This window comes from Anguilla anguilla, chromosome 1, assembly GCF_013347855.1.
Source record: "Anguilla anguilla isolate fAngAng1 chromosome 1, fAngAng1.pri, whole genome shotgun sequence".
Lineage (NCBI taxonomy): Eukaryota > Metazoa > Chordata > Actinopteri > Anguilliformes > Anguillidae > Anguilla > Anguilla anguilla.
Genome location: NC_049201.1, coordinates 65,874,671 through 65,902,486, shown reverse-complemented (window position 1 = coordinate 65,902,486; position 27,816 = coordinate 65,874,671). Strand labels below are relative to the sequence as shown.

Genomic DNA, 27,816 nt, shown 5'->3' with positions numbered 1-27,816 from the left:
CTATGGTATTTTTGTAATATTTGAAGCGTCGCTAACTAACTTTTCCTTGTCTTTCGGTGGCTGAAGAAAAAAAAGTGACACTTTGACAGACCATGCGACATTCGCGCGCTGCAAGTCTTCCGACCGCCTCAGAAAGGAGCAAGCACGGAGCGCGCGGCCTAGGCTCTTTTTAATAAATATGTGGACGCGACAGTATGGATTTGAAAGCGCATTTAGGCAGAAATATCTTTGAAGTTTAACATTTTTAAATTTATGAATTTAATATATAGTCTAGATACAGTATATATATATATATATATATATATATATATATATATATATATATATATTATTATTATTATTATTATTTTATTTTTTATTATGGTGTGGCGGTAAGGATTTTGCCGTGGCGCCACGCCACGGCAAAACCTTATCAGCGGAAACGTTGCATGTACAAAGAGCTTTTGCTCATTCTTTGGTCTTGTCCATCTCACTGGGTGCTGGAGAATTGAGTAAAACCCACACATTCTAATGTTAACTCTCCCACTTCCTCTACGCCTTGCTGTTTGTCCTTATATGCAGCACACGACACACAGACTTTGTTACTTTCAGTATTAGTGCTTAACCCAGCCTCTTTGATTCTACCCCACGCTCACTCATTTACTCACCTTAAATAGAAGAAAAGACAGACATGGACAGATCTGCACAGGGTAAGATCATAGTTATCATTATCGTTATCATTTCATTGTTCATGTATTTGTATGGTTTAACCCCCTCATCTTTGTCAGCGAATATCGCTGCTTTTCCTGACACATTTCTGTATTTCCGCTTGTTGAAATTGATTTCTCCTCCTATCGATCCCCCTGTGCTGTTTTATATAGTGTATCCAAAATGATTCAGCTTGGCTCTTGTGTTTTATGTTTGTGGATGTATACCACCTGTTCCCCATTGCTCCTCAAATTCTATTTTGTGCATTACTGAAGTGATGAAACAGTTACGGGTATTGTCTGGCGTAAGTACAGTTACATTTCAATGAATCAGAGGTGAACTGCATGTACATGGATATGAAATATATTGTTGCAGATATATTATGTATCTAGTTTGCCATCCAGTGGGACAATGTGGCATAACTCCACAATCTCATAATACAAAATATAAACAAATAGTTTGTTATTTTACCCTTACTTGTTTTGTAAAATGCTGAGCCATGCATTTTTGTAGTAGTGACCTATCATGTCTGAGAGGATCTTTTTCTTGGTTTCCTCATGTCAGGATTACTCCTGGTGGTTAGGTCTATGTTGTAGTGTAGAAGAATCCAGTGACTTAAATTTTTCAGGTATAGCCTACATCTGCCATTTAAAAAGTGTTGAAAATATTTCCACACTTACGTTCAAGGACATGGTATGTATTTTCATATCATTTCATATCATGTCATACATTGTTATGAAATATTTCACAGTGAAATAAGCCTATTCAGTTTTTCAGTTTTTGTAAATATTTTAACATAATAACTTAATACAAATTCTTATGTTATTACTGACATTTGATATAATATATTAACATGTGTAATCTCTTCACATACACTGCTGGGTAAAACAGAATTTTATTCTAAACAGTGTTGTATTCATGCTTTGAAAGGGGGAAGTATACTATTTTCACCAGAGGAACTGAACACTGCGAATTCAAAGATCATTACAGATAATGTTGTTTCAACACATTGGTTTTTGGATATCACCCTCAAGACTACCTTTAAACTTAAGGCCAAAAACAGTTTGCAAACTGAGACTATCTCTTACTAGTTTTCTACAAGGAAATAGGGAAGTTTGACATTCTTGTTATGAATGTACGTTTCCATTTCTTATTTAAAACATTAAATAGAATGTGCAGCCCTAAGCTACAAGTGGTGAAAAAATTGAATATTCACAGAGACTCTGAGATAATCTGCAAACTTCATGGACAATGCAATTGGATTGCTCCTTTTCAATGTTCTTCCGCATATTTACATTGTGCTTTCCTCCAAATAAGGAAATATACTTCAGCTGACTAATTCCAAATATTACTATTTTACTTCACTTGTGAATTTCAGAGAAGTGACTATTCAAGTTTACAAGTATTACCTACATTCTGTTTAAGGTGGAAAAGCTTTCGGGCTTCTTAAGACACAACAAGAAGAAAAACTGGAGTCAATCAATCAGGTGCTTGTGGTTATATATTTGTCCATCTATATATGTCTGTTTCTGTCCATCTGTCTCTGCACATCTGTGTTTAAGTGTGTTTGAATGAGTATCCATAACATAAACATGTGCAGTAGGTCATGGTACCATGTTGCTCCACGGTTTGTATTGTTCAATTTATTCTGGCAAAGGTCCAATTGGAAAAAAAAAAATTTAATTCAAAATAAGCTGTTCAGACAAGGTTCTATAAGATTTGTTGTTAGAATCAACTGTCACAACGCATTCAAATTGTTAAACAAACTGTCAGTATTAAGCTCATACAATAATCTGGAGCAATTGTACAATAAAATGACACAATGTGCCCACTTTGAATTTTGTTTCTCTCTGTTGTTGTGAAGATATTTCTCAGTGATCCTAAATATGCTGATGAAGAGGACCTTGGCCTCAAACTGGACTCCTTTAAAAGTGAGTATTAACCTGAACATCTTAGTTCTCATTACCCTGTGCTAATGTTGTCTGCCTGAGAAACTGGCCAGCATGACCAATGACCATCAGATGATTTGTCCCTTCGACAACAATGCAGATGAGGCAGTTATCATTTATCTAGACAGCCTTACTTCCTGCTTTTGTGATTATAGCATATGAAATGTGTCTGTGTTTCATTTCACTGTTGTGCCAATAATATGAAACAGTTCATACTTTGTGTTGTGAAACTTGCTATTTGTGACTGAATGATAGAGGTCAATCAAGAGTCACCCTCATACAAGTGTGCCTTTTTGTTTTCACAGATAAATACATGGAGTTTGATCTCAATGACCAAGGAGAGATAGGTAACAATGAGAAGCAGACACACTGATCTTAGTACACTAATGTATTGTAAAACACAATGCCATTTTTTAATGCCTAAAGTCCTCTAGTGGGTTGTTTCACCACATATAACAAATGTAGAGGAGAAACTAAGCATTTTTTTTAACATGAGCGGTCTACAAAAGACCAGGGTGCAGCCACCAACAAAATTCACATTCCTGTATATTAGTGTATGTGTTATTAAATAAATAAACTGACGGTTTTAAAGAACAAGATTTGCTAAGGCTACTTTAGCATTTTGATTTGACACATTTCTCCTAGCCTTACAATAATAACTCTTGAATCATATTGGTAATAACAGGCTCCAAAGGCCAATCAAAATCCAAGAATCAAGGCATTACGGTGCTCACTATATAATTGCTATACACAGAATAATACAATGTGCTATAGTTCTATATTCACCATGCAGTTTCCGTCTTGCTCATTGCCTCTGCTTCTCTCTCGCTACTATGCGTCATTAGATATGATGGGACTCAAGCGCATGCTGGAGAAGCTGGGAGTGGCTAAGACTCACCTGGAACTCAAGAAGATGATGTCAGAGGTAGTTGGAGGGACTTCACGTGACACAATCAACTATACAGATTTTTTGAGCATGATGCTGGGCAAGAGGAACGCCATATTGAGAATGTAAGTTTCCATACAAGAAACATCCATTGTTGTTAGCAATAATTCCAGATCTAAACCATGCCTAAAAGGCATGTCAGTCATAGAAATCATCCAGTAAATGATTGGTGTTATAACATTATACTGACTTAGGCAAAGATCCAAACCTTTGATTAAAATTTTTTTGGAATCTTAGGGAATCTCAGCCTCAAAGTCTCAGTCAGAATTTTGACTATATTTCAGAATTTTAGACAATTACAGTAGATCAAATGTTACCATTATATATTTGAATATGTTTTAGAGTACACAAAAAACATGTGATTTTAAGGGTCTAGCTGCAATGACCTGTTCAATAACCACATACAAAATATGTATGTAGGTGACTAGCACAAATTATGAAAACTTTACAAAGAAAAGTAAGCATATCTAAATGGACAATCTGTATTATAGATGTTCCAATCATATGAAATCCCACTACTAGTAATAATGAACATATTATTCATTTAAGGATTTAGAATCCAAGCCACTCCATGCACTGGGGGAGTGTGTAAATTTTACAAAAAGCCAGCAATCATTATCAGGCCTAACTTTGTATCAAGCTTCAGTGTTGCTCCAAGTGCATATTTTTTATTCAAGGCCAAAGTTAGACTGGGCTGAAACTTTTAGTATCAGCCTGGTGCAGATTTGTGCTTCTACGTTTTTTTTTATCATAGGAGATGAACTATTTGCATTCCTCTGAAAACCTCTCTCTCGCTCTCTCTCTTTCTCTCTCTCTCTCTCTCTCTCACCCACACACACACACACACACACACAGAATCTTGATGTTTGAGGACATGGGAAAAGAACAAGAGACAAAGGAGCCTGGTCCACCGCCTCGCAAGACTTTCTCTGACCTGCCCTGAAGACATCCCTATTTTCAATAAGAATAAAGGTTTTAACAAGTGCCCTTAGTGCTATACAGGACAGTGCATGCATGGTGCGTGAAAGCACGGCAACAGTTTAAGTGAAATAAACAAATTGCTGCAGTTTTCTGCTCAGAAGATTCAAAGCAGCCCAGCCAATTGAGGGGAATGACAAATAAAGGACATAGGCTACTTGTTCGCTCTAAATCATATTCCAATTTAAAAACCAAATGTTAATAAATTCAACACAATTTTGAAGTAACCTAAGCAAAAGCCTTTCATTAAAATGACAGGATTTAGAGCAAATCATTGTTTTGAATTGTTACATGACTGGAAATAAAGATACCGAATAAGCCTTATTATTATTATTATTATTATTATTATTATTATTATGTTGCTCTTCTTGTTGTTGTTGCTTTTTAAATTATATATTTATTTATTCAGCAGATGCTTTTACCTAGAGCAGCTCACAAGGGTATCATGGGAAGTTATGTGATAATGAACACTGAGACCTACCGGGCCGTATAGCTTTGTCTGAATAAGCCGACAGGCAAACAGCTCAGTGGGGTATTTCACAAAGCAGGATTACTGAGTTACAGTTGCAAGAAAAAGTTTGTGAACCCTTGGACTTACTTAGATTTCTGCATTAATTACTCATTAAATATGGTCTGATCTTCATCTAAGTCACAATAATACAAAATCTGGTTAAAATAATAACGAACAAATAATTGTACCTTTTCTTGTCAATACTGAATGTATAATTTTAAAATGCACAATTTAGGTTGGAAAAACTATGTGAACCTCTAGGCTATTGACATCTCCAAAATCTAATTGGAGTTAGATGTACCAATCAATGATACAAGATCGGAGATGTGGGATGGAGGTGCCCTGCCCTATAAAAAAGGCACACAAGGTTTGGTTAGTGACAGAGCCTGCTCTTCTCAAAAAACTTCTGCTCATGTCAACCATGTCCTGATTAAAATAATTTTCAGATGATCTTAGAAGAAGGACTGTAGAGATGCATAAAGCTGTAAAATGCTACAAAAGTATTTTGAAAGGTACTGGGTGTTCATCAATCCACAATTTTGTTGTCTACAAATGGTGCAAATTCTGGACTATTGCTACTCTCCCTAGTAGTGGGCATCCTGCAAAGATCATGGCAAGAGTGCAGCATGCAATGCTGAAGCAGGTCAAAAAGAACCCTAGGGTAACAGTAAAGGACCACAAGAAGTCTCTTGAACTAAGTCTCTGTTAATGTCTCCACTATAAGACAAACACTAAACAAGAATGATATTCATGGGAAGACACCACGGATGAAACCACTGTTCTTCAAAAAAACATTGCTGCATGTCTCAAGTTTGCAAAATACTGCTTGGATGTTCCATAATGGTTCTGGGACAATGTTCTATGGATGGATGAGACAAAGGTTCAACAATAAATGCACAACACTATGTTTGGAGGGAAAAAGCACTGCTCCAAACTGTGAAGCATGGTGGAGGGAGCCTCGTGGTTTAGGGCTGCTTTGTTGCCTCAGGGGCTGAACAGCTTGCAATCATTGAGAGAACAAATCATTTAAAATTGTATCAAGAAATTTTACAGGAGAATGTCAGGGTGGCACTCCGTCACCTGAAGCTTAATATAAGTTGGGTGATGCTGCATGGCAATGACGTAAAACACATGAACAAATCAACAACAGAATGGTTTAAACAGAATAAAATTCATGATTTGGAATGGCTAAGTCAAGAGTCCAAACCTTAATCCAAATGAGATGTTGTAGCATGACCAGAAGAGGGCCCTTCATGCAAAAGAATTTGAGAAATATCAATGGGCTTCATTCACCAATATCTTCCAAAGTTTTTTCTTAAATTTGTTCTTGAGAAAGGTCCTAAGAAAAGTCTACGTCAGATTCATGACGTGTTCTTAAACCGCAGAATTGTTTGCAACCATGTCCTTATAATGATGAATCCCATTGTCCTCGTAAACTGAAAGTGCATGCCAGTTGTTCCTAATTAGCATAGGTAAACGCCCCGCCAATCCCCATAAAAGGCCATGAGACTGCAGGGCCCTGTGCATGCAGAAATTGAAAAGAAAAGTTGAGAGAGAAGTCAAGAATGCCCAAACGAAAATCTAAAGACGGTGGAGCACCGGACTCCAAACGTAAGAAAAATTTCAGTAGTTCTGACGTGGAGGTACTGCTGCAGGAAGTGAACAGCAAACGACCTGTCATTAGTAGGGTCAGTAGTGGATATAAAATAACACAAAAAAAAGATGTATGGGATGCTATTAGCCTACATGTTCAGTGAACGCTGTATCCGGGGAAGGTTGCACAACTGATGAAGTAGAAAAAAATGGTTTGATGTCCAATCTGATGCAAAAAAAAAAAAATTGCTGGTGGGAGTGGGCACAAGGAATTTTGTGTTATGCATTCAAACAACAAAGCGCTTCTCGTCACATTAATACCACTAATTAAATCAACCAGCAGTAAACTGCATCGGAGAAACTAGCTGTTTCAACCCGTCGCTGCACAAAAAATGTATTGCCAGTCATTTTGGTGTCGACCCCATCTGATGGTGTCACCCGATGTGGTCCGCACCCCCCTAGTGACACCTCTGAATAAGTGTTCTCTTCTTCAACATGTCCATGTGTATAAAAAGTGTTACCTAAGTGCTTAGTTTGTACTCAAAATTTAAACATTTGCTTTTGCAGTATAGACCAAACATTGCATAATTGAAACCCCCAAAAATAAAAGGTCACTACAATGGTTTGATTGTAGTGTGGCACAGTGGGTAAGGAACTGGGCTTGTAACCGAAAGGTCGCAGGTTCGATTCCTGAGTAAGGACACTGCCGTTGTACCCTTGAGCAAGGTACTTAACCTGCATTGCTTCAGTATATATCCAGCTGTATAAATGGATACAATGTAAAGTGCTATGTAAAAAAGTTGTGTAAGTCGCTCTGGATAAGAGCGTCTGCTAAATGCCTGTAATGTAATGTAATTTTTATCATTTATTTACAGATGAACTCCCGCTGAGGCAACCAACATCTGAGGAGGAACATGGCACATTAATGCTTTGTAAAATAATGAAAATAATTATTAAATATTATAAATGATAAAAATATTATTGTAATTTAAATCCTATAATATTATACAACTGTAGAATTGAAGAAAACGTAATAACCAATTATTTTGCACGAACATGTCAGCACTCAAATGTACGTAAGTGTGCTCTTGAGTGTGCATAGATTCTGTTCTTACCTAAGAACAAATCCCAAATAAGAAAACATTGGTGAATGTCAGAATCTTCGTGAAACCTGCGTAAGTGGGTTTTAAGAAGAAAATCCTTCTTAAGAACGGTTGGTGAATGAGGCCCAATGAACTGAAGCAGTTTTGTGGAATGATCTAAAAGTCATCCTAACCATTGTGTATGACTGATCAGCAGCTATAGGAAACATTTGGTGGAGGTAATTGCTGCTAAAGAGGCCCAACCATTTACTAGATACAAGGGTTCACATACTTTTTCCAGCCTTCACTGTGTGTTTAGACAATGTGTTCAATTGAAAAGTATAATTGTGTGTTAGTGTGTTCTTAGTTTAAGCAGAATGTGTTTGTCTAATATTGTGACTTAAGACCACATTTAATGAGAAATTAATGCAGAAATCCAGGTAATTCCAAAGCGTTCACAAATTTCTAACCACTGATAAACACCATAACACAGGTTAAGGTATAATTTAATGTTATATTATGGTAATAGTATAATGTTATAACCTAACTGATTCAATCAGGTACGTCAATAAAATGTATTATGCAAATTTAACCACACCTTCAGTTTGCACTTGCTCCGCCTCTTTTGCACTGCTTGTGTCCGCCCGGTAGTAGCCTTTGACGGCTCTTCAAAGTGATGGATGCCCCCACTCCACATGAAGCTATCCAATATTTCTTTTTTTATTAACGATACGGGGGAAAGAAACAAGAACTCAGCTCAGCCATTTCATAATCTGTTCCACCGTCCTGTTACCACAATTTTACAGTATATACCTTTCATTTTGGTTTTCCGAGTTGCTAAGATACATTGACAGTTGCTGTTGCTAGTTAACTGGCTACGTTACGTTTATTTAACGTTGGCTGGCAAGCAAGTCCTTGGCTAACTAGCTAGCTATAGAATAGCAAATAAGAGTTGGTGTTTGTATGGCCAGCTAGCTTTAGCTAGCTAGTGCTAGCTAAGTGTTCAATCAGGGATATCTGCTCATATTCGGGACGAGACCAGGTTAGTATCCATCCATTTGATTATAGTGTTAGCGTTAGTTAACGTTTGCTTACTTGTAGTTTAACAAAAATGATGCTGTAACGTTATCCTGCAGTGTTAAATTGGATGCAGGAGCTGAAGATGGGCTTCTAGTTTTGTACGAATGTATGGTAGCTAGCCAGTTTCTTTCTAATTTAGATAGGTTGCGAGATTTTTGCGGAAATTGGGCCCGTAATTATCTTGACATAGTTTATCAGCGTCGTTAGAAAACCGTTTTCACTTCAATACGAATACAACCGGATTGTTTGTGTTTGTCAGTGCATCAACATGCACTTGGGCCTAGCCTCGCTTGCTAACGTTGGATGCTCTGCTGTCGCCATTTTGTTAGCGCTAAGTAGTTTTTGGTTACCGTTGCTAGTGGTACCGTTAGCTCGCAGCATTGATCAACGTTACGAACAAGCGGATGTCAGGGGCTAAATCCTGTCATTTTAATTGGATTAATTATTTGTGGTTCATGTTGTTCTTGGTTGTTCATGCTTTTGGTTATTTTTGCGTATGTGCATGTCATTCTCAAAGATAACTCCGAAATCAGCGAGATAAGCAAACGGTAACATTGCCTATGCAGTTACAACATTAATATCATTACCAATATCTTGTGCATCTGTCTCCAGCTAATTTTTACAAGCTATCGATAATTGGTTATGTAGCGTTAATGTTAACTAACTACAATTATACGTTAACTAGTTAGTAATGTTGACTCAGTAGACCTATCAAATATCCGATTATCACACACATTAGCTAACGTTGCAGTTGACAATTGACGTTATCGGACTGCATAACTGAGGCTTGAAGCTTGTAGCTCAGTCGTGAACTGTAGAAATAGTCGTCTAGCGGTCTTGAATTAATGTTTACATGGTGTGGCGCAAGAATCTAATATTAACGACGTTTGGTATCATTCATAAAAGAAAACTAATAGACTACTGTCAGGCAACGTCGGTTACAAACAAGCATTTATTGTGTATGGAATGTATCGTTTGGTAAGTTACAGCATTTCGAGAAATTGTCGTTGTCTGACACTAAGTTTGCTAAGGCGGTGAGAAGTCGCTAGCGTAATTAGCTGCTGTGACATTCACCTAACGTTTGGCTACTCGCTTTTTCGTAAGCTACCTAATAATTTGGTTAGCAAGTTACTTAATTATGGAACGAGAATCTACGAGTCTATACAATGTCATACAGCTGTTGGCTAGCTATGATTTATAAACACAAAGTTATCCTACGCCCAGTGGTTATGCATAAACAACTGCACTTCAATCGAATAGTCTGAAAGCTTAAAAATGTAGTTATGTGCAAATGTCAGAGACAACCTTTCCCTTTTTTATTTACTTTCTAGTGAAAACAGCCATTAAATGCATCATATTTAGATATTTTTCAGTGTCAGAAAATGATGCAGCGAACATATTTACTACAAAATTATGCATGAACCTCCACAGCTATGTACAGTATCTATTTAGTGTAGCCACCCTTTGCCTTTATTACAGCTTCTATTCATTCATTTTGAGACTTGCTTTGAGTCTGCAGGGATATTTTTCCATGCTTCATGTGAACACCCAATGTTCAGACTAAGAAGTTGGTGGCATTTTCTGTTTCTCTCGATCCATGTAATCCCAAACCGATTCAGTGATGTTTAGGTCTGGATTCTGGGGTGGCCAGTCCATTGTTCTGAGAACACCAGCAGCCTGATCTTCTTAGCAGTGTACTTGGGGTTGTTGTCTTACTCTAGAATGAATTTGCTCCAAATCAAATGTTGTCCAGAGGGTATTGCGTGTTATTTTAAGATTCTTTTATTTTTATTTATCAGCATTCATGATGCTTTTAATAAAAACCAAATCACCAACTTCAGATTTTGTTATACAGCCCCAAACTTGCACTGATCCTCCACCATGCTTGACTGCCTTTTCTTCTGAAAATCTCAGCTTTAGACTGATCTGTCCATAAAACCTTACTTCACATCTCAGATCCCAATTAGTCAGTTTTCAGTGCAAAGGGTCATTAGAGTGTTGGGTTGTTAACCATGTAAGACCCAGGCATTGATGTAGGCCTAATTGAGGGGGAATTTTTTTTGCTCTTAAAACCTTCTTTTTGGTGGCCATTAATTAGTAATATGTTGAAAAATTTGTATTTTTAAGGGGGGCTGTGGGAGTGTGTTGGTCACCGTCCAACTTCTGAACACAGTAATGACACAAGCAGAAAGTACACTACAACTCATGAAAAATGGAGGGCTAATACTATCATTCCTGTATTTTGAAGGGCAGTTATGGCGGTGGTGGTGGGGCAGGGACAGGGGTGTTGGTCACCCTCCAACTTCCTAACACAATAATGACACAAGCATAACAGTCACTACAACTCATGGAACATTACCAGACATCAGTTCTTGCACACTGCTATAGTGAGCCTATTGTCTGGTCATACACACTCCGAATGTTGCAATTTTGCAACACGGTCAAAATGACCTCAAAGTAAGAGTTACTTTATTTTGTTTTACATAGATTGATTATCCACGGGTACTACATACATTTGGCATACCAATAAAAAAAGTTGGAGGTAATTTATTTACTTCATGTGATGGAAAATCCAGATGTAATGAGAGACAAATGGGATCTCCTTGAGGGGCCTATGTCATGTGTGCTCTAAACACTTTCAGTAACAGTTGAAAATGTTTCACTCCAAACATGTTGCTAAAATATAGTATAGGGCCTACGGAACTGATATGTTCTAAACTGATATTTGGTTAAAAAAAATGGCGTCTCTAGGGTGCCTGAAAATAAATTTTGCATTTGAAACACTGGTTCTCATGGAGTTAAATGTAAGAGTTATTTCTGAAGGTAAGGGGTTCTAAACAAGCGGCCAAAACCAGGCTGCGTTTTTTTGAAGCTCACTTCCTTGCCATGTTAAGAGACGTTGCTCACTAGCGCCACTGCGGTTGGCTTCAGTATAGGTGTTTCAGCCACCCGTTTTAATGTAAATCAATGACAGCAGTATGGTCGAAATGCAAAGTCAATAATTTTTCCCTGCAAGAAAATGTAATCACAATAGATGCCCTTTCTTCATCTAATGTCTCCCCATCTGCCAATTTGCTAAGTTATTGTGCTATTTGGACAAGCCGGTAATATTTTGAGGACGAATCAGACAGTTTGCGTCGCTACCAAGTCTCTGTTTCTCACACACTTTGTGGACGACTTGACTTCAAGTCCCTACTGTGCAGTCTCTGGTTCCAGTTTGTACAACATGCTGGTGCCCACAAACTACAATTTCTGGGCTTCAAAACCCTTTTCACCTAGCCCAGGAAGAGTCAGTGGGTGCTGTTACAGTGACTTTGTCCATATTTTTCTACAGCCTGTGGTTCTAACATAATATTATTGACTCTTTTGGTAACAACTTTTGCTGGGAGCACACAGCCGTAACTTGTTTGTTGAAGAATGGAAGACTTAAAGTGGTAGCAGGATGCACAAAAGAAATAGTCTACAAATACTGATAGATTTTATATATTTAGCAATGGAGGCTTTTCTGTAATGCTATGTTAAATAGGCTACACGTTTACTGCATTATTGTCTGACACTGGAAATATTGGCTGACTGGAAATTGAATACACAAACGAGTGGTCTCTGATTTTTGCACAGTACTGTATTGGCATTGTAATTATTTGAAAACTGTTGAAGTTAAATACCAGATTATGTTTCCCTACTCAAATGGTTCAAGGTCATCAGCTTCATCAAATCATTTGCGTAAAGTGAAGTTTTGGCTTTTACAGTGCACAGTCTTCTTTGTAGCTTCTCAAAAACTATTGAAATTATATTACAGCTAATTATTGTTGTCTTGCTGCTTCCTGATTTAGAGGCTTTAATATTTCAATATTACAAGTAATAGCCTAATTATTGGGTGTGAGAATCTATCTGTACAATTTTTTTGAGAGCCATATCAGAATGTACAGTGTGTGGTGTAGGGGAAATAAAGGTCTGTGGGCTAAGGCAGCATTCATTAATTTATTAATCATTAAATTTATTTTGCATGTCATCTGATGCCATTCAACCGCAGGAACGTTCAGAATAAGCGGTCAATCAATGGCCTGACACTCTGTAAGTTTCTGTGTCTTATACTAGCGTACCATCTTATCCACACTAATGCTTCCATCCTTCTCAGTCTCAGGGCTCACCGTACTCAATGAGCGGACAGCGCGATGTCCGAGCGTTCTGGGCAAACGGCAAAGGGGAAGGATGGCAAAACCAAGTACGCGTCTCTCAACTTGTTTGACACATACAAAGGAAAGAGCCTTGAAGCACATAAGCCAGTTGGTAAGAGACCATATTTCTTCTCCTGTGCACCTCTGTCTTTCTTGCATAATTGGTGAAATACACTGCAGAAATACAATGCATCCTTGTAAGGAGTCACTCTCATCCAGAGACTTATGAAGTCTACGTTTTACATACAGTATTATCACACTTGGAGGTGTGGCTATTTAATGAAGCAATTCTGTCCCACCTAGCTATTGAACCAATAAGTGTCTAGTCACAAACCTGGTTTTTATGCCACAACACTGCACTGATGCCGTGTTTTAGTTTATTAGTTTATATAGGGTAAATCTTCCCACTAATCCTGATATATTTAAATTAATTAAAAACATAGGCTTATGAGTGCTGCATGCTGTGGGTGGTTTCATCAAGCTCAAGTGAAATGCATCTGTACAGAACCTGTGAGCTGTGTTGTATTCAGCCCTCTCTCTTTTACCTCTCTGGCCAGTTACTCCCCGTCATGGCCTTCAGTCTCTTGGTAAAGTTGCCTCTGCACGGCGCATGCCCCCCCCAGCCAACCTGCCCAGTCTGAAGGCAGAGAACAAAGGCAACGACCCCAACGTTTCCCTCGTCCCAAAAGACGGAACAGGATGGGCAAGCAAGCAGGAATCCGTAGACCCAAAGAGGTGAGGCCATGGTCTCCACTTTTATGGAATGCCATCTGCCAGTTTTAAAGAGATTAATTCAAATGAATGCTGATATTTTTTAAGTGGAATCGGCGCACGCGAATCATAAAACATTCATTTTTCTATTTGGAAACGATGTGGTCCCTGCAACAAATTTGAAAAAATGGTGAGAGTGGCTATCTAGTCATTTCTCTAATTTCTTGAACTTCTGGGCCTCTAAAGTTCCTGGTATTTAACTAACATTGTGAAAATAGGTTGTACGTATTTTGTGAATGCACATATGCAGAATAAAACTTAAATGTGCTGGATGGGTAATCCCTCTGAATTTAATATGCTGTTTGTCCATAACCCAGTCCAGTGCCATATGAGAAGCAATTGCAAAGCATTGCCAAGTATTTAAAATTTTATTTAAGATTTTTATGAGAGGTTTAATAATTCTGAGCATCTAGAAGCCTTCCACGTTGACTGTGATAACATTTGTAATATACTGGACTGTAGATCCTCTTCTAGAAAATCACACTTAATGCTGAGGGTAGGCAGAACAACGCAACAGTGCAGTGCTCTCTACTGAGTGGACTCCTCTGCTCTCCACAGTACCGATGCATTTTCAGCTCAGCCGCCGGAGTCGCAGCAGCCTGCGGCTACACAGACGCCTGCATCGAGCCAGCAGAATACTCCACCACCCCAAGAGGTACTGCACTGCAGCCCGCTCTGATGTGTGCCAGTGTGTGCGCAAGTAGGACTAATCCCGATGCAGACCTGGCAGGATTTTACCCGGTATTGTCTCTGAGTACAAAAAGTCCTGGATGGTATAATTGATTTGTACACCTGTTGCTCTTTATCTCTTCCCGCACTTTTCGGATTGTGAGTCTGGAGTCAAGGCAACTTTTTGTTTTGTAATATCTGAGACTAGAGTGCCTGCAGTGACACCTTGAGGATACGGGCTGAAATGGCAGTAAAATGCCTCCCAAATGGCATTTTCAGAAGTTCCTACGGGCCGCTGAGGAGTGAAGTTAAATATGCAAATGTAGTGGGAGGGAGGTGGAGCGGTAGCTAAATTGACTGAAATCTTATCTACCTTAAGTTTAAAAATAAAAATGGCTGGTAGCCAAATACCATTGGCCTGTAGTGTAAATTCTTATCAGCTAACCCAGCAATTGTGAAACATTTGGCCTCATCTGAAAGAGTGCTCATAGTTCTTAGTTGTATTGGAGGTTCTCAGAGGGTTTGTAGGAGCTCATTCTTATGTAAATATGAGAGTTTTCCGTTAGGCAGGAGAGTGTGTTTCCCTGTCCTTGCTCCTGTAATGATGCTTTACCGCTGTGTGTCTGCCCAGGCCCCAGCTCCAGCCCCGGCCGCAGGGGTAAAGTCCTGGGCTCAGGCCAGTGTTACACATGGACTGCTAGGAGATGGTGAGATTGAGTCTTCAGCGCCTTTTCTCAGTTTTAATAGTGTGTTTTTGGGTTTTCTGATATTGGCTATTTATGCAAATTTATTTTATTTCTTGAATAAATAGCATTTTTAGTATTTAAATGTGTAGTTGATACTTATTGGGCACACATCAGGAAACCACGCATCTGGGGTAGTGGTATGTATGTGTCTTCATCTGGATGTTCTCAAGGCTAGGCTTGGTACAGGTCTAGATGCTCTACAGCCTGCCGGCAAAACACTGAATTTCAAAGCCACATTTGGCTAAATGTCTTGTTCTTATCTTTATGTGTCCTTCTGTAACTGATTTTCTTTTATTCTCAAATTGTATTGAAATCTTCTGCCGTCAAAGTCCCCTTTTCTGCTTTCTGCCTTTGTTTTTCTGCCACTTTGTTCCTCCTTTATTTATGTTGAGTTTGTTTGCTGTGTGTAAATACCAAGGCCGTGTCTCTGCAGGTGGAAAGGGATCAAACCAACTGTCGCCATTCTCTCGCGAGGAATTTCCGAGTCTGCAGGCGGCTGGAGACCAGGACAGAGCTGGCAGAGAACAGGCCACTGCAGATCAGTGGTATGGGCCCGGACCAAGCCTCCGCCCCCAGAGTGAGTGCCCCGCCCTGTCTGTCACAAGCCGAGCACGCTCGCTTTGCTTTGACTGCTGGTTGTGCACAGAAATGTCAGAATGTACCTTGTAAGTTTTCCTATTTTTTATGATGTATGAAATGCATAAGAAGATAGAAGGTACTGAGCTTTTATTGTGTATATTGATCATTTTTGCGTATTTTTATTAATTGTTTTCTCGATGTGGAAAGCTCAGTGATATTACGGTGTCATGGCTGGTTGTATGCTAGCCTACAGTAGTCCAGGTTCCAGTCAGCATTAGCATGAGCAGGATTCAGTTGTAGACTGGGAAGTTTCACTGCATCAAACTTGAAATTTAGCTTGACGTGTGTTATGACCTCTTCTAGGTCAGACCTTCCAGGAGGCCAAAATTTGGCATGAACTGCACATGAAGTAACTATGCTTGACTTCTATGTTTGCAGTAATACAGTAGGTTTTGCCCTCTCTTTCATGCTACATTTTGCTGTTACTCTGCAGATGTGACAAGTTGGCGGGATGGGGGGGGCCGCACCCAGATTGCGGTTCTGCCCCGGGAGGGGGTGGTGGAGGCTGGGGTCGGGGGGGCAGTATTGATGGATGGGTCTTCAGAGGGAGTGCAGGCCCCCCACCAACAGCAGCCGACCCCACTGTCTCACATACCCCCTAGAAACTCGCCCGCCTCAAGCCCCGCCCTGCCCCCACCCCCTGTTTCCCCCCAGTTCCCTGCCTACCGAGGGATCATGCCTCCATTTGTGAGTACTTTTTCCTTTATAACTAAATTATTCTGTGACATACAAAATATTTCTCTCAGCTATATTTCTGTATTTTCATTTAGTGAATATTAAAGGAAATTTCAGCGTTCAGATATTGCCGCTGTTGCGTTTCGTAAATAGAATACAGGCACTTTCCTACCCACATGTGATTTTTCTGTTGTTAGCCATTTGTGTAATCATGGATTTAAAAAATATTATTGAATAATTATTAAAATATTATTATTTTATTAAACTGACTCGTTTGATCAGTTGGACATATTGCTGTGGATTACGCAGAAACGTTATGCAGAATTGCAGGGATTTAAGAAAATACGCAACACAGACAAATTACTTAGAGCACAGACTGCTTAATAATAGTTTTGTTTTTTAATCTAGTACCTAACCTATTTCTCTGTCTTCTCTCCTCTCCATTAGATGTACCCCCCATACCTGCCCTTCCCTCCCCCCTATGGCCCTCAGGGGCCCTACAGATACCCAGTGCCTGAGGCTCCCAGGTAATGGAGAGACACTGGTTTATGACAGTTTTTGTCTCTGATTCCAGGGGTAGGAGCAGTGCGATTAAAACGCTAAATCTACATCCTAAAGGACAACACCTCTGAAAATCCAGCATTTTATGTTTTATATTGAAATGGATTTTACCTCCCAGATAGCATATCAGAAAATTGCATGTTTAAAAAAATATAAATAAAAAATTGATAAAAATTCAGGATTTTGTTTCGCTAATCCAATTTGATGTTTGATTACAATCACATTCAATTTTAAGTGCTAATCAAGATTAGGTAAGGGGCTAGATTTTTATTGTCTTCCTTGGGAGGTGAAATTTTAAATTACGTATTGTAAAAAAAATGTTTGGATGGAAAACATCACAATGACTATTTTGATTAAATTAAAGTACATGCACTGTACTTTTGAGTGGACGGCTCTAATATATGTGTATTCAACCAGGGTAAAAGGAGGATGCATATAGCCAGTCTTTGGTACATGCTAATTGTAATTTGTCAGACATTCCTGTGGATGCCATTGTAACTGTACAAATGAGTAACACAGCCATATCCGCATCAGTGACCAACTGAAATGCACTAAATAATTGACACCATATAGAAGTCTGCCAATAAAAGCCATTTAAAATGAATTTTCAAGCAAGGAGGGGAATTATGTTCTTTCTCCTTTTCAAACATAACCAGAATTAAAATTCTGTTATTCATTTTAGAACACAAATCTGGATCACTTATGATTATGAAATCCCAGATAACATGACTTTTAGGTGGAGGATGCAGCACCTGGAAGATAAAGTAGATAAAATGAGTCCCTGAACCACTCTGCCCCCTCTCTTCCACCCTTAAGGTTTTCTCGTGCCCCAAGCGGGCCGCCGTCCCAGGAAGGGGGCCCCAGGGTTCCAGAGGGGGAGGCAGTGCAGCGCCCTTCCATCCTCACACAGGACGACCTGAAGGAGCTGGATGAGCTGGATCATGATGGGGATGAGGGCTGGGCAGGTGAGAGGGGGAGGGGGGAGTGGAGATTGCTTGGGTACAAAACCGATGTGTTTGAATTCACAACATTCGTATTAGTGGTGCAGGTTGCTTTGGGGAACATGGAAATTCACAAGACATTCAAATCAAACATGACTCATTACACAGTGTTTGGTAGTTTCACGCTATTGTGCTTGGTTCATCAGTATGTCTGTAATGACACTAATATACTGTGAGAAATACTGTATACAGCAGTGGAGACTGCAGGCGCTCTGCTCAGCTCAGTACATAATTAGTACTCTGAAATATTTTGCATTTGCACTATGAAATCTGCCGTTTTTACTGTTGCTAGAGAGATATTGCATATTGCAGATTTTTTTCAGATATGTCTGTCTTTTACAGGGGCCCATGAGGAGATTGACTATTCTGCAAAGCTGCAGTTCAGTGATGATGAAGGAGAGGAAGAGGGCGATGAAGAGAAGAGTGAGGACAAAAACTGTGCAAGGTGAGAGAGCTGCATTCAGTAAACAAGGTCTTCAGTGATTTGCAACAATGCAGTCTTTGATTTCACTATTTTGTCTTCAGTTCCTGTTACTGACAGTTTGAAAGGACAGATGGGCCCACGTTGTTCGACAACAGACAGATAAAATTTCCCTATTAATACTGTAAATGGGAAATTGAGTCGGTGTTGGTTAACACTTAACTCTCCCCTAGGGAATCCAGGGATAAGCAGCAACCTGCAAAGGGATCTGCCAGCAGAGGGGCTGCTTCCCACAGCCCCCCCTCCAGTAAAGAAGCTCTGCCCCCGCCCCCCAGCAAGCCCGGCAGGACTGAGGAGGGGGCCGGGGATTGGGGCACCTCCCCCTCAGCACCCTACCAGGTATTGGTCAGCTTGGCAAGATCAGTGCAGAGCCCTGTGTTAATGCTCATTACTAACCAGAGCGCATCCTCTCTGTGCCTTCTGTGCAGGGGCAGAGGTCGGCCGTAGCCGGCCCCAGGGAGCAGCCTTCTCCCCCTGCGCGGCCGCTCCACAGCCCGGCTCCACACATCTACAGACAGGTACTGACTGCCGAAGCCCCAGGGGCCGGGGGTTATCAGTCTCTGGGCCCAGGATGTAGTGCTGAGGCTGGTCTGGCCAATGTTAGGTTAGCGTCTCGGATGAGAGACTGTCATGAGTGGAAATCCTGCAGGTGAAATGCAAGTAATGGAAATCAGCCTGGCTGAGGGCCTGTGGTCCACTCTCACTCAGGTACCAAAACAGCTTTTGTCTTTGTGAAAGTGTTTTTTTTAATGCAGATAAATTCACTTCTGAACCTGGGCAGGTTCTGCATTTTTAATAATTTTTGCTCACCGTGTTCTGTGTAGGCCCGTAGGAGATGCTGCTTCATCTAAAGGTTAAATCTAAAGGATGACCTGATCAGTGATATGTGGAGTGCTGGAGATGAAATGGCAGCCAGTCGATAGTTGATGTGCAGTAAAGTTATTGGGAAGAGCAGTAGGTCATATACAGTGTGTTCCTGGCCCGTAAAGCAGGCTTTAAAGATTTGCTGTGTTCTTTTCACCGCTCCATGCCACCCCTTCCCCAGGACCGTCCCTCCGCCCAACTTGGTACCAAGGCAGTCACACCTACCTCCTCCACCCCCGTGCAGAAGCTCGCCCCCTCCGCCCCAGTGGCCCACCAGAAGCAGGCCCCCGCCAAACCCACCCTGCCCCCGCCCTCCTCCACCCCCCTGCTCCCGCAGACCCAGGCGGAGGATGAGGACGAGACGTGGCGGCAGCGGCGGAAGCAGTCCTCCACCGAGATCTCTGCGGCCGTGGAGCGAGCGAGGAGGCGCCGGGAGGAGGAGGAGCGAAGGATGGAGGAGGAGCGGCGGGCCGCCTGCGCCGAAAAGCTCAAGCGCCTGGACGAGAAGCATCAGCAGAGCAAGCCCGCCCCCGTCGCCGCCGGTAACCCCAGCCCCTCCCTCTCTGCCTCAGCACCTTCCCCCAGCCTGAGTCAGCCCTCCTCTCCTTGTGTGGACTCTGAGGAGCCCCCCCTCCTCTCTGCTCAGACTGGGGCGACAGCAGGAGCAGGAGGGAGTGCTAATGACAGGCAAAGAGAGGGAAGTAACAGCAGCTATGATTCCAACACTGGTGAGTGTGGCCATAGACCTTTCATACTGCTGTAAATTTCAGGTTACATCATTACATTTTTTGCAGATAATTTCACCTTCATGTATGGGTTCTTAATCACTGAATTGCATTTCAGCAGAGATGCAGTCCCCATTTGAATTGAAAGTGAGCTGGTGCCACCTGTAGAATTCTCACTGCTTTGTGGTATGTTTGGTTATTGTTTTATCTCAGACCCTCAGAATTGCCCTGCAACCCCAGAGGTAGCGTCCTTGCCGCAGGATGTAGCAGCGGTTGGGGAAGGGAAGGAGGAGGCCGTAGGGCCCCCTAGCGTTCGAGCTGCTGGAGGTGCAGACATGGTGAAGACCGAGAGTTTGGGAGGGGGAGGGGGACGGCAGGGGGGTGGCCTCCCTGGTCAGGGCTACTCTAAATACCAAAAGTCTCTGCCTCCTCGTTTCCAAAGACAGCAGCAGGTCAGTGCTCACATCACGACCAGTCTCCCTGTTTACTTAGTCGTGCGTGTTTCAACATTCCCTGTGCAGTTATTCAGTGCAGTTTGATAGTGAGTGTGTCACAGAGATCATTTTCACCTTTCTTTTTAAGGAGCAGCTCCTGAAACAGCAGCAACAATGGCAACAGCAGCAGCAGCAACACAGCCAGGTTTCCCAAAATCAGCTCGCCCCACAAGCCTCAAGTTCCCAAGGCCCATCCCCTGGTGCCGGGAGCCAGCCTGCATCCAAACAGCCCCCCTTATATTCACATGGCTCGCTGGGGTGCCCACCACCTATGCCCATGAACTTTGACCCTCGCTGGATGATGATGTCGCCCTACATGGATCCTCGAATGATGCAGGGTCGCCCTCCACCGATGGATTACTACCCCCCTAGCATGCACCCCACAGGTTAGTATTTGCTTCTTTTCAAGGGCTGACATACAGTACAGTAGTGCCTGAGGATAGAGGCCTTTATAAAGGATAGAAGTATTTCATCAGTATTGAAATTGACCCTCCATGAAGCCTGTGATACTTCCTTGTACTGTAGCACCTGCTCTCCTCTCAGGTCTCATTGGCCGCGAGCGCTCCGATTCGGGCGGCTCGGGTTCAGATCCGTTCGACCGGACACAGCACCCTTCCCACCCCCACCGGGTGACCCCTCCCGCGGACGCAAAGTTAGCCTGGGGACCAGACGTCTTTCCAGGAGGCGGTGAAGCCCGGGCTGGCTTCGAGGAGGAGGAAGGTGGCAAAGGACTGAGGTGAGGGAAGAAACAACATGATCCGGAAAGCTGAGTGGAGTAGACTGAGGGTCTGTGGGGTTTAAATTAGGGAAAGGAGAAATGTGCCAGTGAGGGGTTCACAATATATTGGGAGGGAGGTAATAGTTATACAGTAAGTTATTAGTAGCTGATAGTGAGCAAACATGAAAGGAAAAGGAATTAAAGCAATGTATTATTATGGTTTTCTTTCACCCCAACACTAGGGGCAGCAGCTCTCCAGTGCATCTGCGAGACGGAGGGCCCTGTTCTGTCCAACAGCCCCTCACTTCATTCGTTGCGCCCAACTCCTCCCCCTCAAGCTCTTCTAACCAAATGCTGGCACCTCTTGTAAGCCAAGGGGGAGGAGTGAGCGCGGGTGGCAACCACCACCCCCACCATCATCAGTCCTTCATGGGGGGTAGGGGTAACTATAGCAGCTTTCCTGACAATGGTTCTAGGGTGGCCTCCCACCAGCAGCAGAGGGGGACCAGTGGTGGATCTCTGCATGGCTACAATCAACAGGACGAGGGCCCCAGAGGAGGGACACTTTGGGGAACCCCCCATCCCCACTATGACCGCAATGGCCGCCCCGATCTCTCTCCTGTGGACAACATGACCCACTTACATCATCCCCATCCCCATCGTCCTCAACCCTCTCATTTCCCCCTCCACATTCACAAAGCAGAAGCTGGAAGAGAGAGAGACAGGGTAGGGGACACAAAGAAGGAAGACCCCAAAAGATCTCTCCACCAGCCCTGCCTCTCATCCTCCTGCTCTTCCTCCTCATGTTCCTCCTCCTCTGCTCGAGACGACAGCGGCAAATCTCCTCTGCACAGCCTGCCTCCCCAGCATGAATCGGGAGTTGGGTTGGGGGGTGGCGGAAAGCCAAACAAGATGGGCGGCCCCCACGTCCTTCCCTCCCCCGCCTCGTTCGCGCCTTCTTCCCAGCACCCTCCCCAGCACCAGCAGCAGAATCCCAGACCGAGCCCCCGCGGGCGCGACCACAAGACAGAGACTCAGTGGGGGCCGAGGCCTGGAGGCGGCAGCACCAGCGGCGCTTATGGCCATAACAGGAAGTCCAGCGCAGGAGGAAGCGGGAAAGCTGAAGAGCGACTGACGGGGGCGGGCACAGAACCTAAACCCTCCGCAGCTCCTGGAAGCGGTAACACTAGCAAACGGGTGGGGCCGATAAAGAGACCCGCGCTGAAGGAAATGAAACGAGAGGGTGGAGAGGAAGGAGGAGGAGAGAAAACACCTGGGGGCTCAGGGAAAGACAAAGAGCCTGAGAGCAAGCCGGTTTCGGGTAAGCAGGATGCCCCAGCTAATCAGACTACCGCTGTGCCCTCGTCTACAGAGGACGCATCGCAGTCGGCTAAACCTCGAAACGGAGGGAGGGAACGAGTGGGAGGGGGGCTGGCTAAAGGACCCAAAGAAGGGGACGCCCCCTCCCTGACCTCGGCGTACTCTGCTCCCGTGTCCCGCTGGGAGAGGGAGCGCTCCCACGAGAGGGGGGGCGGCGCTCCCTACTCACACCCGACGCCTGCGAGGGGCGGCAGGGGCAGCCGGGGCAGGGGAGGGGAGTTCTACGGGAGGGGGCGGGGCTACAGGGGACCCTACGCGGGGAGCGGAGGCGGAGCAGGGAGCAGCAGCGGCCGCGGAAGAGCGGGAGGAAGGAGCCGGGACTACAGGCCGACTAGCAGCACCTCCCACGTCCGTAACCAGGGCAGCGGCATCAAGGATTCTGCCGCCTGCAAGGGGGAGGCTGCGGTGGGGAGCGGCAGGCCTGGCCAGAGAGGCCCGCAGCCAGGTAACACGGGCCGGTCCAGGAACCGCAGCGAGACCAGGAGCGAGGGCTCCGAGTACGAAGAGGTCTCCAAAAGGAGGCGGCAGAGAGGGTCAGAATCGGGCAGCGAAAGCGCAGCCAGCGAGCTGGGCCTTTCTGACAGGGAGGAAAGAAAGCAGCAGCCGAAACACGCGGGCAGCGATAACCCCGCTGCTTCCACCACGACAGCTTCTGCTGCTGCCGCCGCTCAGTCTAGAGCCCCCCAGGCCCGCATATTCACCCCGAGGGGCGTGCCATCGCGGCGGGGCAGAGGGGGCGGGGGATCAGGCGGGAGCGTCTATAGAAGTGGAGGGAGTGCTGGCATGTCCAGCGGCCGCTCTGGGTCCGGTTCCACCTCCCTCACCTGGGCCTCTAAGTCATCCTCCTCCATCCACAGACATAGAGTACAGCCAGAGACCCCCCTTCCTAAAGAGGCGGGGCCTGTGGCTGCAGGGGAGAAAAAGGACAGGCTGGCAGATGTAGGTCACTCTCCGAATCCGAGCCCCCCATCGGACTCCTCACTCACTGCACCCTCGTGTACTAATGTACACGTCTCCCTGGAAAACGGTAATGTGGAAAACGAGGTCTCGTCAGCCAATGCTCCGGCGGATCCCCCCTCCCTCCCCCTGCCCTTCCCCGCCCCAGATCTCCGGGGCTTTCCTCCCCGCGGCTTTGAGCGTCCACCCCGGCGCCGCCGGAACTGTCGCTCCCAGCACCAACACGACAAGCCCCCGCGCTTTCGCCGGCTGAAGCAAGAACGAGAGAATGCCGCCCGAGTGAACGGCGGCGGGACAATAGGAGGGGGGGCACAACAGCAGCAGCAGTTGACTGTACCCTCCCAGAATTCTTTGCAGGAGGCGGATGGTTCTCCCAACACTGCCATCACAACCATAACGCTAAATGCGAACCACAGTCTTGTGGGCAGCTCCGGTGAAAACAGCAGCAGTAAACACCTGGGGGGAGCTAAAGCAAACTCAAACAGCCACAGTCACCATTACACCCAGGCCACAGCTCCCCAGGCCAACTCCCAACACCTCCATAGCCACAATCCAGGGGGCGGATCCAAAGAGGCCAAAGGCACCAAATCTCCTGATATCTCCAACCAGAATTCAGACCAGGCCAACGAGGAATGGGAGACCGCCTCGGAGAGCAGCGACTTCGCCGATTATCGAGAGAGAGGCAGAGGAGGGAAGGCTCCGTACTCATCCCGCCCCTTCCACTCGTCTGGAAGAGGAGGCGGAGGAGAGCGAGAGATGACCTCGAAAGAATCTGCAGCCAACAAGAGAAGCTTTTCCAGCCAGCGACCTGGAATGGATCGCCAGAACAGGAGAGTGAATACAGGTGGTGGGGGGGGTGGAGGAGGAGGAGGAGGTGGAGGAGGTGGAGGAGGAGGAGGAAGGAGCCTTCGAGGTCCAGCAGGGGCAGGTGGAGGAGCCCCTAGCAATGCAGGCGGAAGCCTTGATGACAAGCGTGGCAACTGGTCATCTCTGAAAACCAGGAAGTAATATGAAGATTATCATCAAAACTTTTCAGTTGGCCCCCTGTCTCTCACACTCTGCTTAGCTGTCATTGAAACTTTATTCTCTACTCCTGGCCCTTTTCAAAGTTCATTATAGTTTATCCTGTATATCAGAAGACTGCATAAGCTTTCACTTTGTTCCCCATCTCTCTGTCTCTCTGCTCTGCTGTCTCCTGCCCTTTTAATACATTCACACGCTGCTCCCTACACACTCACCGTTCGCTGTCTATCTGTTCTCCGGCATTCTTTATTGGATATTATGGAAAAATACCATGTCTGTTAAAAGGACATATTTGACAGAAACGGAAACGCACACAAGCACAAAAAAGGAACTGACACAGAAACACACTTGGTAAACACTACTTGTATTATGGACATACAGAGGGCATGATGCAGATGCTTAAGAGAAGACATTGTTTATATTTCTATGTATATTTTTATTAGAATTGGGACTGGGTGTTCAGTGGGCAGCTCTCATTTCTTCAGATTTTATTTTTCTTTTAACAAGGAGAACAAAGATTTTCGTGTTGTGTCTTTGCCTTTGTCAGTTTGTAGTCAAAACCTCTTTCCCCGACTACTTTTTGGGGCATTTGAGATTGCATCTGCATTCATTCTGTTCCTAAAGCCATTTTGATGCTGCTTATTCAGAAATATGGCATAGTCATGTTTGTTGACATGCTTTATTCTGGTATTTGTTCCCAATGGTTGTCTCTTTTTGTTCATTCTCATTTCATGGCCAATCAATTCTGTTTCATCCTGCAGTGGTTCGGCTGGAGTTGCTTGGCCCACACCTCCATTACTGAAAGCTATGTTCATATTACTTTTTTTGTCTGTTTGTTTATTGTACCCCATAAGCTCTACGTAGCGTGTATGGAGTAGCTTTGCTTTGTGCAGTGTTTCAAATTCTGCTTGTGGAGAGCCAGAATATGTTTGACTGAGCATTGTGCTATTACATACTCCGCTGAAGTTATTGTCATTATACTGTGTTGTACTAGAACACAACTGCCTTGTGCAGCTGTCATTCAGAGGTCTTTATAAATTACCAGGAGGACAAGTTATGTAGCCCTCAGTTCTCCATGAGTACTTTGTGAAGTTGATATATTGAAAGGGAAGCCTGGTCAAAAAATACATAGCATGTTTCATGGGGAAAAAAATATTTGAAAAAATAAATTTGCCTGATTGTATGCAGAATGAAGCATTATCATTCTCATCCTGTAAACCTCAACCTAACCATTTTTCATTCAGTGATGTAAGTTGGCCTTTTGCCCTTTTTTGAGTGAATGGGCAGATAAATTACTGTTGAAAATGCTATTTTTCTTCAGATATTGTAGGCCTCTGTGCAATTAAAGATTCAAAGAATCATGTATACAGGCTTGTATCAGAGTGTAGTGTGCATGGTGATGATTGAATCTTTTTCTGATTTTAATGAATGAAAACAAAAGCTAAAAAAACTAAATGAAAACATTAGAGACATGGCAGAAGCCTAGAATTAAGAAGTTCCAAATATTGTCCTGACGCATGTTCAGCATTTAAATTTTCTTTGGTTATGTCTCCCACTAGACTCATCAACTGGAAGAAAGTTTGGAATGCTCAAATATGGTTCTCAAGTTCTTGAGACTAAATGGCAAATGTTTTTTGACCAGACTTCCCCTCAGAACCACTACCTTAACTGTGTTGGTGACAGCATGTTGACTGAAATCTGGACTACTGTGTGATTTATGTGAAGTTTTACATGTTCTCTGTTCAATACAGAGAGGCCTTTTACTCGTCTTAGAATTTGAGGACTGTAACAAAACATGACAGGATTGTGTAAGTTACAGGAAAATGGACTCCTGTTCATTGTAGCCACATAAACACACAAATGAACTAGAACAAGAAATTGTCTGGCTAGGTTTGGGAAATGGAGCATTTGACGTGTTTTACATTTTTACGTAGAACTCTGTTTTCACCACAGTTGGATTTTTGTTGATTTTGTGGGTAAGCAGAGACTCGGAAAGTAGCACATTTGAAGTGTTGGTGTGTGATTATGCGTGTGTCTTTGGAGTGGAAATGTTATTTTTCCCCAGTTTCTGTCTATCCTTTCTTCAAATATCCTTTAAACAGAGGAAGGAGGGGGGCATGCAGTTACATTATTAATTTTGAATTAACAGATCACAAATGCTTATTCATATCCAAATGAACAACATCTGTTCAGTTACTGGTGTTAACCTGAGTCACCATCAACAGTTAAGAAAGTAATTGTATGTTTCTTTTTTACAGTTACAGTGTAATCCTCAGCTGCATCTTGCATGGTTTTTCCCCTGCAATATTGACTATTGAAATGCCCCCTGTCCATTTTGAAGTACTAAAACATGATATTTGTATATTTCTTCACTTCTTTGTCTCTTTGGTTCAACATAACTGTTTTGTATGGAAACTTTTTTTTTGTGATATACAAGCATTTGAGTATTTCAAACAGTGTAATAGAAATGAAGAATTTGGGCTTGGGCTTAAACACGTTTAAATGCAACCATAATATACACAAGTATGTATAGTTATATATGAAAAGCTGATCTTGCCCAGTTTACATTCCCACAAATAGATGTTGGCATTTATAAGTTGAAGGGAGCAGCGAAGTGTCTTATAGAATTCTAAGTAAAATAAAGTGAATAAATTCATTTTGTTTGGAAAACTTGCTTTGTCTGAGTAATAATTTATTGAATGACTTAAATTGCTTCCTGACATTTTTCACAGTCTTGACATTCTGCACCTCGGTACAGTAGAGGATTGTACAGACAGGGTTTCACCTCTTACGCAATTCGCAGCAATGTAGCTCTACCTTTAGAATGTTACACCCCTGTGCTCATGTTTAACTTTTCCATTTCCATTACGCAATTCAGGCTCGGCCACGTCAAACATGACCAAGGTGCCACAATGAGAAAGGGATTGACACCCACTTACCAAATGCGTATTTGCTAAATATATATAGATTCTCTTGATGTTTTGATTATAAGGTAACAGACAAGCTATTTATATCAGCCAAATCGTTTTTTTTTTTTTTTTTAAATTTAAGTTTCTGATGACATTATTTCAAAGCGGGTATGTTTATAAAGCTCAATGCTCATGTTCA

At 43.1% G+C, this 27,816-nt stretch overlaps 2 protein-coding genes across 4 annotated transcripts; both read left to right on the top strand.

Moving 5' to 3' along the window:
* Positions 1-516: 516 nt before the first annotated feature.
* On the top strand, positions 517-4,884 carry LOC118231334 (allograft inflammatory factor 1-like). The gene is made up of 6 exons (XM_035425044.1): positions 517-689; positions 2,113-2,174; positions 2,552-2,618; positions 2,942-2,983; positions 3,482-3,647; positions 4,438-4,884. The coding sequence occupies exons 1-6, from the start codon at positions 671-673 to the stop codon at positions 4,523-4,525; spliced, it is 444 nt and encodes a 147-aa protein (XP_035280935.1). The 5' UTR covers positions 517-670; the 3' UTR covers positions 4,526-4,884.
* Positions 4,885-8,372: 3,488 nt separating this feature from the next.
* Positions 8,373-27,378, top strand: LOC118231152 (protein PRRC2A-like). 3 transcript variants are annotated; one of them, XM_035424724.1, is made up of 17 exons: positions 8,373-8,788; positions 12,965-13,116; positions 13,562-13,739; positions 14,334-14,430; positions 15,076-15,151; positions 15,624-15,767; positions 16,263-16,516; positions 16,952-17,031; positions 17,882-18,030; positions 18,409-18,511; positions 18,721-18,886; positions 18,976-19,065; positions 19,593-20,139; positions 20,350-20,588; positions 20,719-21,016; positions 21,174-21,366; positions 21,591-27,378. In XM_035424724.1, exons 2-17 carry the CDS (start codon positions 13,002-13,004, stop codon positions 24,691-24,693), a joined length of 5,832 nt encoding a protein of 1,943 aa, XP_035280615.1. In that variant the 5' UTR covers positions 8,373-8,788; positions 12,965-13,001; the 3' UTR covers positions 24,694-27,378. The 3 variants fall into 3 exon arrangements, with proteins under 3 accessions (XP_035280615.1, XP_035280597.1, XP_035280606.1); XM_035424706.1 differs by having other exon boundaries at positions 21,156-21,366; XM_035424715.1 differs by lacking the exon at positions 8,373-8,788 and adding an exon at positions 9,156-9,374 and having other exon boundaries at positions 21,156-21,366.
* The last annotated feature ends 438 nt before the right edge of the window (positions 27,379-27,816 follow it).